At 49.1% G+C, this 14,903-nt stretch overlaps 1 protein-coding gene across 1 annotated transcript; it reads right to left on the bottom strand.

Annotated features, from left to right (window-relative positions):
* Window positions 1–134: 134 nt before the first annotated feature.
* LOC136450825 (bZIP transcription factor 12-like) lies at window positions 135–3,420 on the bottom strand. Its single transcript, XM_066451454.1, has 4 exons — window positions 2,502–3,420; window positions 2,329–2,400; window positions 1,727–1,756; window positions 135–379 (listed from the first exon to the last, which is right to left on the bottom strand). Exons 1-4 carry the CDS (start codon window positions 3,120–3,122, stop codon window positions 299–301), a joined length of 804 nt encoding a protein of 267 aa, XP_066307551.1. The 5' UTR covers window positions 3,123–3,420; the 3' UTR covers window positions 135–298.
* Between the last annotated feature and the right edge of the window lie 11,483 nt (window positions 3,421–14,903).

Here is a 14,903-nt window from a genome sequence, read left to right as displayed (position 1 = left end):
ATTGGAGTAAGACTGTCCACTTCCTTGCTAAACCTACCTGCTAGGTTGACAAGAAAATCTAGAAAATAATCCAGGAAGAATGAAACACGACCAGACAGGAACAACCACCTTTCTTGGCCATGACTCATCAGCACTCCTACATAATATGATTTCATTTAAGCTTTGTGTCGGCTAATTGTCCATGCTATTTCAGCTAAGGTACTACAACTAAGTTGGCGCATATAAATAGAAAAATGACATACAGGGGCAAATTCTATGTTATAACTGTAAGGAGACGGCGACTGAGCTTGGCTCAAATCTACCACTGCATTGAGTTCGTTCTTCTAAGATCTCGTGATGGTTTTTTCCTCAGAATGACGGGCGTCACTCGTTCCAAGAGCTGCATCAACCAAATGTATTCTTTAGAGAAACATATAAAACAGCTTCCCCAAGAAAAGCGAATGAACATTGCTCAAGTCAGTAAATCCAAAGCCAAACTGAAGAGCCATAAAAGAGTGTGCTTAGTTAGAAGGCAAGGTTGGATGGAATCATTCTATTTATGTTTCTGGGGATATGATCATCCAAGTTGTATGTTTAGTTGAGTTGGTATGGTAGTCAATTTTTTTGGTAGGAGTGAAGGTGAATAGAATTGAGAATAGTTAACTAAATCATATGTCTTATAAATCTGATATGCAAATATTTAACCTTACACTTACAAATATTTTTAATGTTAACACTGTCACAATAATTACTAGTTAACAATAAACATATTAATTATCACTAATAATCCTCTGACTGACCCACTAGTTGTACACTAATCAGCACAACACTTGCCAATCATAATTTCATGATAATAAATACTAACTATTACAATATATATACTAACCATCATTAATCATTTAACTAATTATAAGTGGATGGTAAAAAAAGGATGGGATCCCCTCCCGAAAAAAATCCAAATGGAGGTGGATCGTTGTGATATGCTTCTTTCATAGTTCCATATTTGACCATGTGCCTAAACGGTGTGAGAAAACGTCATCGTCCCAACTCCTATTGATAGTGACAAAACTACACGATATTTAATTGCATTCGGCTTTAACTTGACAAATGGGGCTGCAACAGAGAAGTACTTTCACGATTGCAGGCTCAAGCCATTTTTAAAACACAGGTGTATGCAGTTCACCGTCTTGAGAAGCAAATGGCCCCAAGAGAAAGTAAAAGATGAAAAGGACAATCTCACACTTGTCATGTGTTGCTGCAATGCAATTGCAAGCTATCAACATCAAATGTTATCTATTTGCCAGACCACTTTGGCCGGCTACAAAGGAGCCTTAGGCACGTTAGCTCATTGCAGTGTCAAATAGGCAAAGGATACCAAACTTCCAGATTCGATAAATCATTGGAAGCTGCTTATTTTAAGCATGAACAGTGTCTGTTAACCATGTTTATGGTCCTTACGTATGTTCTTGTTGAAGACAAAGTCTTCTCATATTTAGGAACCTGAGTGCTAAACTAAGATGAAAGGCTGCTTTATGCTTTCTGTAGTGATGGTTCAGCCATTCCAGATGTATATTATTTGACTAAATACTCCCAAGTACTGTATCCTAGACTGGTTTCAAACGTTATCCAACCAAATTTCAATGATCTTTGAATTTAAAGGGCCATATAAACTAACATAATACATATATGCACTTCAAACCCATTTTATTGCAATATAGTCAAATTAACACGAACCAAAGAAAGTTACCTCTTTAAGTCGCTTCTGGTGCCGCTCTTCCTGAAATACATGAACATCAAAAGCTTATGATAAGGGAATGATAACATCATTTAGAAGGTAAGATGTTTGCATATAGATATAGATGAACATTCATGAAGCACTGGTCTCTGAAAAGAATGGTTTCACACACATTCAGATCATGCATAGCAGAGAAATGAACTGAATTGGGGAAAATAACATAAGGTGAGCACAACGGGTTTTTTTTTCCTCAAAAAATTCAACCCAGTTACATCACAGGTAGAACTATGTAACGGGCCCCCCTATGTAACTATTACTATACATTTATACTACATGCATTGGGACTTACCATGTAGGTTTACATGATTTTTGTAAGATTTTGTATTGCGAGCTTGTTTCGGTGCTGTGCTATCCACTAGTCTAGAAGTCCTAAAAGGTTACTGAAAATAAGTGTCACCACGATACATTTTGGCTGCAGAACCCAACACCAAGTGCTGTAAGAATGATATTTTGTGTTTGAACTCACCTAGTCATGAATACTTTTTTTTTAAAAAAAATCCTAGAAACACAGTTTCCCATACAAACCCCATGAATGTGTCAGAGTCGAGTGTTACCTGTTCTCTCAACAACTCGGCATTCTCCTCCTCGAGCTGCGTTACCAGCGATTCTAGCTCGGCGATATAGGCCTTCAGCAACCGAGCGAAAGACAATCAAATTCTCCACTTACATTCGCAGAATTCGAAGCTTAATCACGTTAAACTGCAACATCTGTGCAAGGTGCACCCACCTGCTTCCTCTCCCGTGACCGGGCAGCAGACTCGCGGTTTTTGATCATTCGTTTCTGTCGCTGCATCGCAGCGCGATCCACTGGATCCATGAGCTGCCGCTTCCTTCCCCTCCCGCCTCCGCCGCCGGCCACACCCACGCCCTCAGTTCCGGCCAGGAACCCCATGACCGGCGCAGAGGGGCCCGAAATCCTAACCTCATGCTCCTTCACCGCGCCCTCCCTGGCCAGGAAGTCCTCCAGCGTCATCTCCGGGCCGCCTGTGCCGGCGCCGGCGCCTCCGGCGCCACCAGCGGGGACGACAGCCTGAGCTGCCACGGGAGCCACGGCTTCCCCGCTGCCACCTCCGCCAGTGATATCCTTCCACACCTCCTCCGCCGTCTTCCGCGTAGCGATCTCCGGCGCCGGGGCCGGCGACATCGGGCGTTCGGGCTCCGACGCGGGCGGCGCCGGGGTGGGCATGTCGCCGTAGATGCCGCGCAGCAGCTCCTCCACGTTCATGGAGCCCAGCCCGCTGCCCCCGCCGCCGCCGCCGCCGGGCCTGCTGGCGGCCTGCGCTAGGCGCGCGAGTTCCGAGGCCGAGTGCGACGGCGAGGACGACGGCATCACCCTCGACGACGCCATGCGCTTGGCGCCCCCGCGCCCAGGGCCTCCCCGTCCCCGCCCTCGCCGCGCCCTTGTCGTTTCCGTCGGATTATTTTTTTTCTCTCTCGCAGCTTCTGCTCTCGGAGGCTCGGTGAGACGAGGGGAAGGAAGCAAGCAGAAGGAGCGGTGGTTGGTTCAGTTCGTTGGCTGGCTGGAACTCGGAATGCGAGCTAGGAGGACAGGACGGGAGGCGCTCGGAAAGTGGGGAAGCGCTGGTGTCTTTGGCCCCGAGAAGGATCAGAGGTTTGGTGGCGTTTACGGAAGTCCGGTCGGTGAGTGACACATGATTTGTGCGTGCCCGACGGGACGGGGGAGTTTATAGCCGCGGTCACTCGCCACCTTGCGCTACAGAGGGGCGGGCATGCACCGTGGTCCGTGGACATGCCTGTTCGTTTGGCTTGGGCCCTGTTTAGGGCCGGTTTAGTTCGCGAAATTTTTGACGAAATGCTACTGTAGTATTTTCGTTGTTATTTGATAAACAATGTTCAATCATAGTCTAATTAGGCTTAAAAGATTCGTCTCGTGGATTTCGTCTAAACTGTGTAATTAGTTTTATTTTTTATTTATATTTAATGCTTCATGCGTGCGTCCAAAGATTCGATGTGACGGGGAATCTTGAAAAATTTGGCGTTTTGGGTGGAACTAAACAGGGCCTTAGTTCCCCTCCAAAACGCCAAATTTTTCAAGATTTTTCGTCACATCGAATCTTTGGACGCATGCATGAAGCATTAAATATAAATAAAAAATAAAACTAATTACACAGTTTAGACGAAATCCACGAGACGAATCTTTTAAACCTAATTAGACTATGATTGGACACTAATTGTCAAATAACAACGAAAACGCTACAGTAGCGTTTTGCCAAATTTTCTGGCAACCAAACTGGCCCTTGGATTAACTTGCAAGACTGTCTCCGAAGGCAACGCGTCACGCGACCTATATCTAAAATGTCTAGTTTACATGAAAGAAACGGCCTCCAACAGAGTAGGCAAATGAAGACCTAATTTACGTCGGAGGTGAGAGGAAACTCAAAAATGCGTATGTCTCTCCTCGACCCAAATCGACGACAGGAGGAGAAGCTCGTCGGACGCGACTCTTGCTCCGAGGAGGATCACCGGCAAGAAGCACGAGCGGACCACCTCGCGATGGCGAGATCTGTCGGTGCGCGGCTCGATCCGGCGCTTCTTGGGCGGCTTGACCTGCTCCTCGTCGCCGCTTCCATCCCCGGCCAGGTCCTCCGCCCCGTCGGAGCCGTCAGAGTACGGCGGTGGAGGTGGGGCCCGGCGGTAGTGCTGGTCCGGGGGCAGTTGGGAGAGCTTGACTATGAGCTTTAGCTTGCGCTAGCGCCGGTCGGAGGCCGAGGAGCCAGCGGCGCCACCGTCGGCGTCGGAGTCGGAGCTGGACGGCTCCGGCGACGACCCCCGCTGGCGGGGGGTGGGGGGGCGAGGACGACGGCGAGTCGAAGCTTGTGCCTGCTGCCGTCCGTGTTTTGGCCTCCTTAGGGTTTGGTTTCGCCTGCCTTCTCTTTCTTGCTCGCATTTCCCTTTTTTCTCTCTCTTGCTCGCGGCTCCATCAGGTAGAAGCGAGCGCGGTGCTCGGCCTCGGGCGGAGCTGCAGAGCAGGGCGGCGACGGCGGTGTGGAGCATAGCAGAGATGGGGAGAGAGAGGAGAATGGAGGTGGAGCAAAGATGGACGGAGCTACAGAGCAAGGCGGTGGCGGCGGCGCATGCAATGACCCTTTGTCTGTTGGAGAAAGAAAGATTTGGGTGGTGACCTTTTTACTATGCCGGACTCAATGCATAGAATGGGTTTTATGTTTGGGTTTGCGCTGTTAGAGACAGCTTAAGCTATTGCTGAAAGTACGGCTGACCGATTTAATGTAGGAGAAAAATAATATTCATTAGCTGATAAATCTTAGGGCTTATCCGCCTCATTGCTGGGCTGGGGCTGGCTAACCAGCCCCCTCACATGGCTACTATTCACACAAACCAGCCAGTATTTCTTTCTCACATAAACAACCAGCAACAAAACGATCCAGCGAACCGAGCAATTGTAATAGCAGGCTGTAAGCCGACTAAATACTGAGGTGGAGGAGAGAGGGGAGGAGAGAGAGGAGAAACGGGCTGTAAGCTTACAGCCGGCTTGGGCACAAAAACCAAAAAAGTCTGTGAGAGAGACAAGTGGGTCATGTATTAACTGTAAAAAGCTAACTACTGTATGAATGGGCTAAGAAAAAGCTGCAAAGAACCTTATAGCCAGCAAACTAGCTGTATTATTAGCCTTGCTCTAGGCGAACTGCCGAACAGGCTACCCACCTTCCCGGCGTCCGACTCGACCGGCAGAGCGGGCCGACAGTCGGCCTGCCGGATTGTTTATTGCGGATAGGTTCCGTGTCAGAGTACTAAGCAACGAGATAAGACGAGGGATCCCCTGCGGGCGGACTCCTCTCGCTGACCGTGTCTGGGAGTTCGAGGCTTTGCGCTTTCAGCATAGCGGAGCACGGTGGTCCGGCGCTAGTGCGTCGTGGTCGTGGTCGTGGCTTGCTGCCACAGGAGATCCTGCGTCCCCGCTCCGTAGCGGACAAATTAATGGAGGTGAGTTGTCATGTCATGCCGAGTCCACACCTGGACGGCCGCTAGAAGCATCTCCACGCGGCGCACGCCTTTAAAGCTTTTACCTGTGGGCGCCAGCGTCCGAACGATGACTTGGCGGCTAGACACAGGCGGCCTTTTTCATCGCTCGTCTGCTGGCAGCGGCAGTTGCTATCCGGTAGTATCCACCTCCGAACGAGATGCGTCGAGGAAAACACCGGCGACAGCCACCTGTTTGCTTATTTGTTTCGGTTAGTCTTATTTAATTAGTCAACGTTGTTTCTCTCATAATAAATCAGCATCAATCAATCTAAATCAATCCAGAAACTAATCAGCGAACTTCTCTCGACGAAGTTGCAATGACCATCTTCCCTTGTATTCCTTTTTCATAAAATATAAAGAGTAACAAAAGAGTAAAAACCAGATGTAAATATTTGGAACCCATATCCCTAAAAATACATTCTTGTAGCCCCGAGCTACGACGACACAGTCTAAAAACCTGATCATTCTTTCGAGAGAACATATTCTGTTAAATTGAGAGTATAATTATATTTTGTTTACGTTTAAGTCTCTAGATAATTATATTTCTATTTATGTTTATATTTGTGCAAGAAATACGATGTGCCAATGGATCAACGAGGATGATATCCCCCAGTAGCTCACTAGAAAAAAAATCTAACTATGACTAGACTGGACGATGGAGGGTCCCCGCTCCTCCATGCTACTGGCGAGGCTTGTGTGCAGCCAAGGCAACCCAGAAACCTAGACCCTATGACTGAAACATAAATGATAACTAGGATAGGTTATAGTTATCAAAGTCATGAGATGAAGCCACACGAGAGAATGACTTAGTTCGTGTTAATGTCAAACATGTCTCAGGAGTTTGGCACAGTGGTTCGAACGTCCTTGCCAGGCTCTATGGCTTTCACGCATGTGTAGTCAGGGACAGATCTAGATTAAGGAACTATTGATGTCACTAACATAGTTATGTACACATGTTTTTTCTCGATTTCGGTCCCCTAGGATCCGATCGGTCTGCCGTCGTACTGCGACCGCGCATTCGGTCTTCTTGTGAGTCCAACTTTTCTTGAGCCCTCACGCGTAGCAGTGGTCCGGTCGAGGATCGTCTCGTCTTTGTGATTGTCATCCCTAAAGCGTTTTTTCGATAAAACGGATGGGCTGAGTCATACCATGTTTTTCCTCGATGGACGAAACATGGTGCTCGGTGAGCTACTAATGGGCTAGTCCAAGTGGGGCCCTAGATTCCCGTTCATGGGGGTCCGGCATGGGTCAGCTGGTGACCGACTCCAGACTCTTGGTGGCCAATCCATATTATTCTTCGGTCCGTTCGGCCGGTCCTAAGGGCTCGTTGCCTTTCTTTGAGGAAAAACCACGAACTGGGAATCGATCAAGACTCGAACGTGGGCCGAGATGCCTGTGGCGCTCGTGCGCCCGGATACTGGCCGCTAGCGGGCCCATCCCTTTCCACCCCCTCGCTCTAAGGGTGCCCCGGAGCGGCTGTGAACCCATCGGTGGGCCAACCTTCGAACTCCTAGGCCTGAATGGGCCGTATGAGCGTTTTCAACTCTATATCCCTCCTTACCTACTATGGTTCTTGGCCTATAGACTGGGTGAACCATCATCCGGTGTGTCCTTTGAGGGTGCGGCCAGAGATTACGTGCGCACGATCTTCGGAGAGAGGTGACGTGACGCAACGCAACGCAGCGGGCACGTGAATCTAGGTGGACGGTTTGCCTTCTCGCCCTGCTCCGTCCTATAAATAGCAGCCTCCCCCTTTGCGTTCCTGCACACCAAAACTAGAGCCTTACCTTCTCTGTTTCTCCACCACCGTTCGAATTTGCCGTGCTTGCTAATCCACCGCCGAAGCCCTAGATCTGTAGCTTCCACTCCTCCTTCACCGCCTTTGCTTCTCTATAGCCACCTCCATCCTTCATGGATTCGTGGTATCGCTTTGATGTTACCTATGCGCGCATGGAGAGCCTCGTCAAGTGTGGTCTTCTCCACGAGAGGACCGATGTGGCAGAGTGGCTTGTGACTGGCCGCAAGGATGCGCCGGCACTGCCTGACGGCTATGTCGTCTCCTTCGTGCTCTTCCATGAGCATGGACTCAAGGTTCCTCCTTACCCGTTCTTCCGGGGTCTGCTGCACCACTATCAGATTGAGCTACAACACTTGAACCCCAACGGGATCTAGCACATCGCGGCCTTTATAATGATGTGCGAGGGGTACTTGGGGATCAAGGCCCACTTCGAGCTCTGGAAATATTTCTTCTCCATCTCCTTTATCAAGAAGAAGGAGAGAGGCCGAAAGACCCCACTGCTGATGGGATATGCGAGCATCCACGTCTGGGGGTAGCAGGCGGACGAGTACATGCCCTGCCAACTATCCAGATCCAATAAGAGGTGGCACTCACATTGGTTCTACCTGAAGAACGACCCTACCGATCTTCTCTGGGCGCCTGGTCGAAAAGGTACCACCATCATGGCCGTGGGGGCCACCCATCAAGGAGAAAGAAGAGGATGCACAACCTCCTCAAGGCCATCGTATTCCTAAAGACCCACGGCCTCCGCGGGGCCAGCGTCATCGGGGGGTATCATGCGAGGAGGGTGGCGCCCCTAAAGGCGCATGTTCTCCCGCTGTATGGGATGATGCCCAATGCGTAGCTCGTTAGGACGATGCTCGCCCAGGGGCTGCTCCACGATAGTGAGGTCACGTAGTGCGTCAAGGAGGCCATGGGGAGGCTGACGTCGTGTTCTCATTCCTGGGGCATCCCATGATGCGGCCAGACACGGGCTTCATCGAGCTACTAGTGGGGTTAGCCTTCCGGGACTCTATCGTGACGCTGCCAGAGCACACGACCATGAGGGCGGTGAACCATGCCATGGGTGAACAGCGGAGAAGAAGAAGAACAACGAAGAGAAGAAACGGCGGTCGAAGCAGCGAGCGAAGCTGCAGCGAGGGAAGCGACGTCATGGCTCGTCGAAAGAAGAGGAGAAAGAAGAAGAGGAGGAGGAGGAAGATGACGGCTCCATGTTGCCCATCCCGTGGGATGATCTGGCCATCGGGGATGAGGACCCACCTTCACTATAGGCTAGCCCTTCCCGTGGCATGTCACAAGGTAGGAGGGGGAGGACGTGCCCTCGGAGCCGGCAGAATCGAACCGCCCCGCCATGTCTGGACCTTCGACGGTGTCCTTGGAACTGACAGAACCAGGCCACCTCGCCTCGTCCGAGCCTTCGACGATGACCCTAAAGCTAGCAAAAATAGGCTGCCCTGCTTCGCTTGAGCCCTCGGTGGTGCCTCCGGAGTCAGTGGGAGGCGGCTGTTTTGATTCGTTCGAGCCCTCCGAGACGAGGGAGGGTTTGAAGCGACAACGTGTCGACGAGGAGCAGCCAAGGTCGGGCAAGCCAGCCCCAAAATGTCTTCACATGATGGTGTCAAGGTGAGTCAAGAGTTTTTTCATCCTTTTGAAAGGACCTAGGATGCCGCCTAGAGGGGGTGAATAGACGTTTCTAAAAATTAACACCTTTAAATGTAGAAACCATTTAGTAATGGGAGTTTCCAAGTGGAAACTCCAAATCAGAGTAATACAACCCCTCACAAGTTAGCCAACGAGTAAATAAACAATATTAAATAATCCTAGGAGCCTAAAACCTACAACACAAGAGTTAGAACACGGATCAAATAAATTCAGCACTGAGCTCAAATACCAGATAAATTCAGCACTGAGCTCAAATACCAGACGTGTCCAGTAGGTGTCCGATATACACGTGTTCTGCAGAATAGCCCCCCATCATAAGTTTGCCATAGAGTATATAAAGGATACTAAATAAGTTTAGGGAGCCAAACACCTGCAACCAAAGAGTTAAATCAAAATGCAATTAAGTTTGGCACAGGATTGCTCTCCTTTTGAGTTTCTCTCAACCCACTAATGGATTTGGTAATTTGGATCACACACTCACTAAGAGAGGGTTTAGGAGAGTTGGCAAAGCTCAAAAACATGTATTGTAACCAGTAGAATCAGCAGGCCCCAAAGGTGGAGGCTTGGGTGTATTTATAGCCCCTTTGAAAAACTAGCCATTTTCTAGCCATTGCCATACCATATCGAACACGTCTGGTATGACTTGCACTGCGCCAACGGTCACTAAGTTAAAGTATGAGAGGTGTCGGAACTCACGGCGCTTCCTAGGACTTCTAACCATCGGAACTCCCGACTCACGTCGAAACTCCCGATGAATCCATTTGAAAACTAGTTGTTGGGCTCTGGTCGGCCATACCGGACATGTCCGGAAGCATACCAGACACGTCTGGTGTGACCAGGCAGTCAACTCTCCAAGTTAATTAAGCGCGAGACATCAGAACTCCCGATGATTGTCGGAACTCTCGACCGTCGGAACTCCCGATTCATGTCAGAACTCTCGACGAACTATGTTAGAGAAACACCTGAATGATCCTACCATACCGGACACGTCTAGTATGCATACGTCCGGTATGCTCGATCACAGAACCAAGTTAGTTTATCTCTTCTCTCTTTCACTCAAACCTCATATAGGTTGGCTTGAGCACTTATGAATAATCATCTATCAACATGATGCATCCATCTTAATAGTACGACATTCCTATTAACTCAAATTCAAATGTATAACGAATTTAAACCTTTTAAGTTGATCTCTTTCAACCAAAGTCGTGTCTTTCAATCTTCATCAAGTGAGGGTGCTAACATATCGATATTGATCTTTTTACTTGAGCATAGCCATCTTGAGCATGTGACTTGATTCCATTCATCAAATATGAATAATCCCAAATGTATCAAGTCACTTCCATCAAACACTCCAATAGTGATTTGATCCTCCACATCAACATGACCATCATAGCTTGATTAGTACCTCAACTAAATGCAAGTACTTCCTTCTTCACCCTAGCTAGGTTCTTCGGCCTCCAAGCCATCGCTTGTCCTTCACCTTTGCTTAGTGCCTCGAAGCCTTTCCTTGCTATCTTCACCATCTCAAGCCATTAAGTCACATCTTGTGTTGAATCATCCATTCATTTGTATTGTTATCTTTTTCATTTTAATTTAGTAAGCTTCAAATATAAGACCATTCCATATGCAATCCCTCATGTCTCATTAATTAATTCTTACTATGCTTGCTTTCACATAGTACATGAAAATCCCACAATAAATAAGTCTTTGTATGAATTCCATCTGCATTGTTGTCTTGTGCTTGAACTAGATTGTTTATACAACAACACATCATTTTGGCCTTATACAATTTAATCAAGTATCTGTGAGATAACCAATTTCCTGTCCATCACTTAGGGAATATATTAGATCTTTAATCGTGTTGTCATTCAATCATCCATAACCCACTAAAGGGCTAGATGCACTTTCACCTTTTGTCTTAACAGACTTTTGCCATGAACTGACCGCCATGTCCCTTGCAGCGTCGGAGGATGTGGGACTCTCTTGCGCTTGCTCTGAAAAAAAATCCTCCTCTAGCAAACACGCTAGGAGCCGGTTGTCGCCGCACCGGTGGAGGGCATGAGTGGCGTCGGGGCAGCCACAGTGTTGACCGAGGAGGCGCAGCCGATGGCCATGTTCATGGGAGAGCGGGTGGAGGAGGGCGCATCCAGGGCACCCATGGCAAGCGTGGCATGGCTAGTCGTGTCCTCGACATCGCAGGCGGAGGTGGCACGGTCGGAGCTGTCGTCCGTGTAGGTGGTCGTGTTCATGGCGGGGCAAATAGAAGGGGGTGCACCTGAGGCACCCTCCATGGATGTGGTGATAGGGCATGCCTCTGTGTGCGCATCACCCACCCCCTCTATCACTAGAGGAGCCACTCTAGAGGAGTTGTTGCCGTTAGAGAGGTCGATGCCACTTGAGGTAGGCGCAGGGACGTCCCGGTCTCTGGTCCAAGTGGCTGCCCTCGATGAAGCAACAGAGGAGAGGGAATGGGGGAGCATCTACATGGAGGTTGGGGACACGATTCGTGCCCTGACCACCATGTTGAGCTCGATGCGTGACATTATCACCCCGGTTGGCCAGGTATGATACGACCGTGCTTCCGACCCTCATGTTCTCTTTCCACGCTTCTAAGTCCTGTCTTTTTCACAGATCCTTATGGCCCGCAGCCGAGAAAAGTCTTAGTTCCTTGCTGAGGAGACGCGGAGAAGTGAGGGGCTTTCCACACAGTTTGCTACCGCCCGCCAGGAGGTGGCTAAGCTTGCCCCTGCCACCAGGGAGGTGGCCGACCTCCGAGTCAGGGAGAAGGACGCTCGTGACGACGCCCATGAGGCCAAGAAGAAGCTCGTAGCCCTAATCGAGAGGGCATGCATGGACACCATGGAGGCCAAACGACTACGGAAGGAGCGAGACGATTTGCTCTAGGCCATAGAGGAGCTCTGCACGAGGACTGAGCTGGCTCTCTAGGAGCTCACCGCCGATTAGCAGCAGATCGGCCACCTCGAGAATGAGCTCTGGAGGGAGAGGGACTTGAAGATTACAACCGAGGGCATGTCTGTTGGCTCATCGTGGAGGTCATGCAGTGCCAAGGAGTGGTCCAACGCTTGGAGGCCAAGGTGACCCGATAGCACGATGAGGTGCGCAAGCTTTGGGTGGATGTGAACGGTAAGTCTCAGGTTTTCCTTGTTGTCTTTCTCTCTGGAATCCATGGTGAGCCTTTTGACATGGTCGGGACGTGACTTGGGCAGGTCTCGATGACAAGCTCAGGGCAGAGGTGGTGAAGATGCATAGCTTGGAGAAGGAGCTCAGCAAGGTGAAAGACACCCTCCTGAAGGAGAGCGATGAACATAATAACCTGTGTGTTGTCGTCTAGCTGGTCTACGATGAGCTCAAGCTGGCCCTGGAGCAGGAGACAAGCTCACTCACAGTTCACGCCACCCAAATCATGGACCAGGCATGTGATATGGCAAGGGGTGTGCTTCTCTTTGGCATTCACCGATCGTTCACAGTCGCCTATTCTCATTACGAGAACATCGATCTGGCGACGATGAGCTAAGGCTTCACGCCCGTCTACATCAACACCGAGCTGAACAACATTGAGAAGGAGGTGGCCTCGCTGGCGCATGACCTTTCTACCAAGATAGAAGATGAAATCATCCCCCTAGGGGTTAGTTTAGTCAGATAGGTCAGGCGACATATCTGTAATAAGCAGACAAGTTCCAACCCTCTATTTTGTCTTAAACAAGCTTGTTTTTTGTTTTAGTTGAACAAATTTGTTCTTTATCCCTTTTTATGTGTAAAAAGGATTTAAAGCGCTCCGATCCTTCCTGATGTTAAGACTGTAGAGCTCGAGGTGTGGGTAAGAAACTCTGATCATATTGGTAAGCAAGAGTGTCGTAGCCGCTGGGGCATAGGTTTCTTGAAGTTCAACCTGTTTTACTCGGCGTTTGTTTCCGCAAACCTTGCCTCTAGGTTTTTATCGTGAGGAAGGGTCGGGCATGGCGACTATTTTAGAAAGGGTGTACATATACCCTTATTATCCCCTAAGTGAGACCTGACCCATTGCCATTGCCAGGGTTAGGTTTCACTAAAGATCGAGGAGACAATGGCAAAACTGGTGGGAGAAAGCGTTTTTTGTTTTAGAAATATTATTCTTAGTTTTTGTATGTACCCCTTCCCTAGGATCTGAGCCATTGTTCTATGACCACACATTCAGTCTCCTTGTGAGTCCAGCTTCCCTCGAGCCCCCACGTGTTGCAGGGCTCCGGTCGAGGGGTCGGCACGTCTTTGTGATCGTCACCCCGTCCGCAGTTTCGACAACCAGAGGGGTTGAGCTAACATCACTTGTCTCGATGGCTCAAGTGTCACGCTTAGTGAGCTCACTAATGGGCATGTTCAAGTGGAACTAGGTCCATCGTTCTTAATGGGGGCCGGCATAGCCCTCATGTGGCATTCCACTGCTCCTTAACTCGCCTCCTAATAGATGTCTGAGTCGTTCCTGAGATTGACTCAGGTGGACCATAGGCCTCCCCTCGATGGAGATTCTATGGGCATGGCTTGAGGTTAGGATCGAACGAGAAGGTCGAGATGACCCTATCCACTTCAGAGTAGGTCAGGCAAAGGCTGCTGGGGCTCATCTGCATTTTCTCCCCTAGCTCTGTTCGACACGAGGCGGACTCGACCCTTCATGGGCTAGCCTTTGAACCCCGGTCGGTTGCCACTCATGTTGAATGAGACGACTACCGCTTCGTGATGCGACGCGAAGCATTGTGATGCAATAATTGCATATGCGATGCTTGGATGTATGAGAATGGATGAATGAATGTTCATGCACTGGAAAAGTAAAGTGGGGGTTGGTAAAGTTACCTCGATGACTTGATTGATGGGTTCATGGAGCTCTTATCGGATATATCCAAGTGGAATCTAGGTCTGTTGTTCATGATGGAGTCGGCATAACCCGCATGGGGCTTCCTTCTGCTCCTTACCTATCTCTCGGAAGTGGCCCGAGCTGTCCGATTGACTTGGGTGACCCGCTAGCACAGGACTTACCTTGATGGCTCAAGTGACAGGTTCGAGGAGCTCTTATCGGATATATCCAAGTGGAATCTGGGTCTGTCATTCATGATGGAGTCAGCAGAACCCGCATGGGGCATCCTACTACTCCTTACCCATCTCTCGGTAGTGGCCCAAGCCGTCCGATCGACTTGGGTGACCCGCTGGCATAAGACTTACCTACAGAGATAAAGGATGAGATTATCCCCCCAAGAAATTAGTTAGGCAGATAAGCCAGGCAACGAACTCATAATAAGTAGACAAACTCTTAAATTTTGTTATGGCCAAATATATTTTTAGCCCTTCTCCCCTTTTTGTATAAAAAGGTTAATGCGTTTTGACCCTTTCCATCATTAAGGCTGTAAAGCTCAGGGTGCGGGTGAATAAACTTTGATCACGCTGGTGAGAAAAAATGCCATAACCGCTGGGGTGTAGGTTTCTTGTAGTCCGACCAGTTTTACTCAGCGTTCGTTTCTGTAACCCTTGCTTCTAGATCTTTAACGTGAGAGAGGGTCAGGCACAGAGAATGTTTGTTGGGTAGATATACTCTTAAATGAGTTCCAACTCTTTCCGTAGTTAAGGCTAAAATGCTCGGGGTGCGAGAAAAAACTCTGATCACGCTGGTGAGCAAAAACG

Source organism: Miscanthus floridulus, chromosome 5 (genome assembly GCF_019320115.1).
Source record: "Miscanthus floridulus cultivar M001 chromosome 5, ASM1932011v1, whole genome shotgun sequence".
NCBI lineage: Eukaryota > Viridiplantae > Streptophyta > Magnoliopsida > Poales > Poaceae > Miscanthus > Miscanthus floridulus.
The sequence above is the reverse complement of the archived record's forward strand: the minus strand, read 5'-3'. Positions and strand labels throughout refer to the sequence as shown.

What these genes read in the sequence shown, in the direction of transcription:
- LOC136450825 (XM_066451454.1), bottom strand. Translation starts at nt 3,122, where the DNA reads ATGGCGTCGTCGAGGGTGATGCCGTCGTCCTCGCCGTCGCACTCGGCC. An exon ending in CCGAGTTGTTGAGAGAACAG is followed by an intron (nt 1,757 to 2,328) that starts GTAACACTCGAC and finishes CATGTATTTCAG; the next exon opens with GAAGAGCGGCACCAGAAGCG. An exon ending in ACCAGAAGCGACTTAAAGAG is followed by an intron (nt 380 to 1,726) that starts GTAACTTTCTTT and finishes TGGTTGATGCAG; the next exon opens with CTCTTGGAACGAGTGACGCC.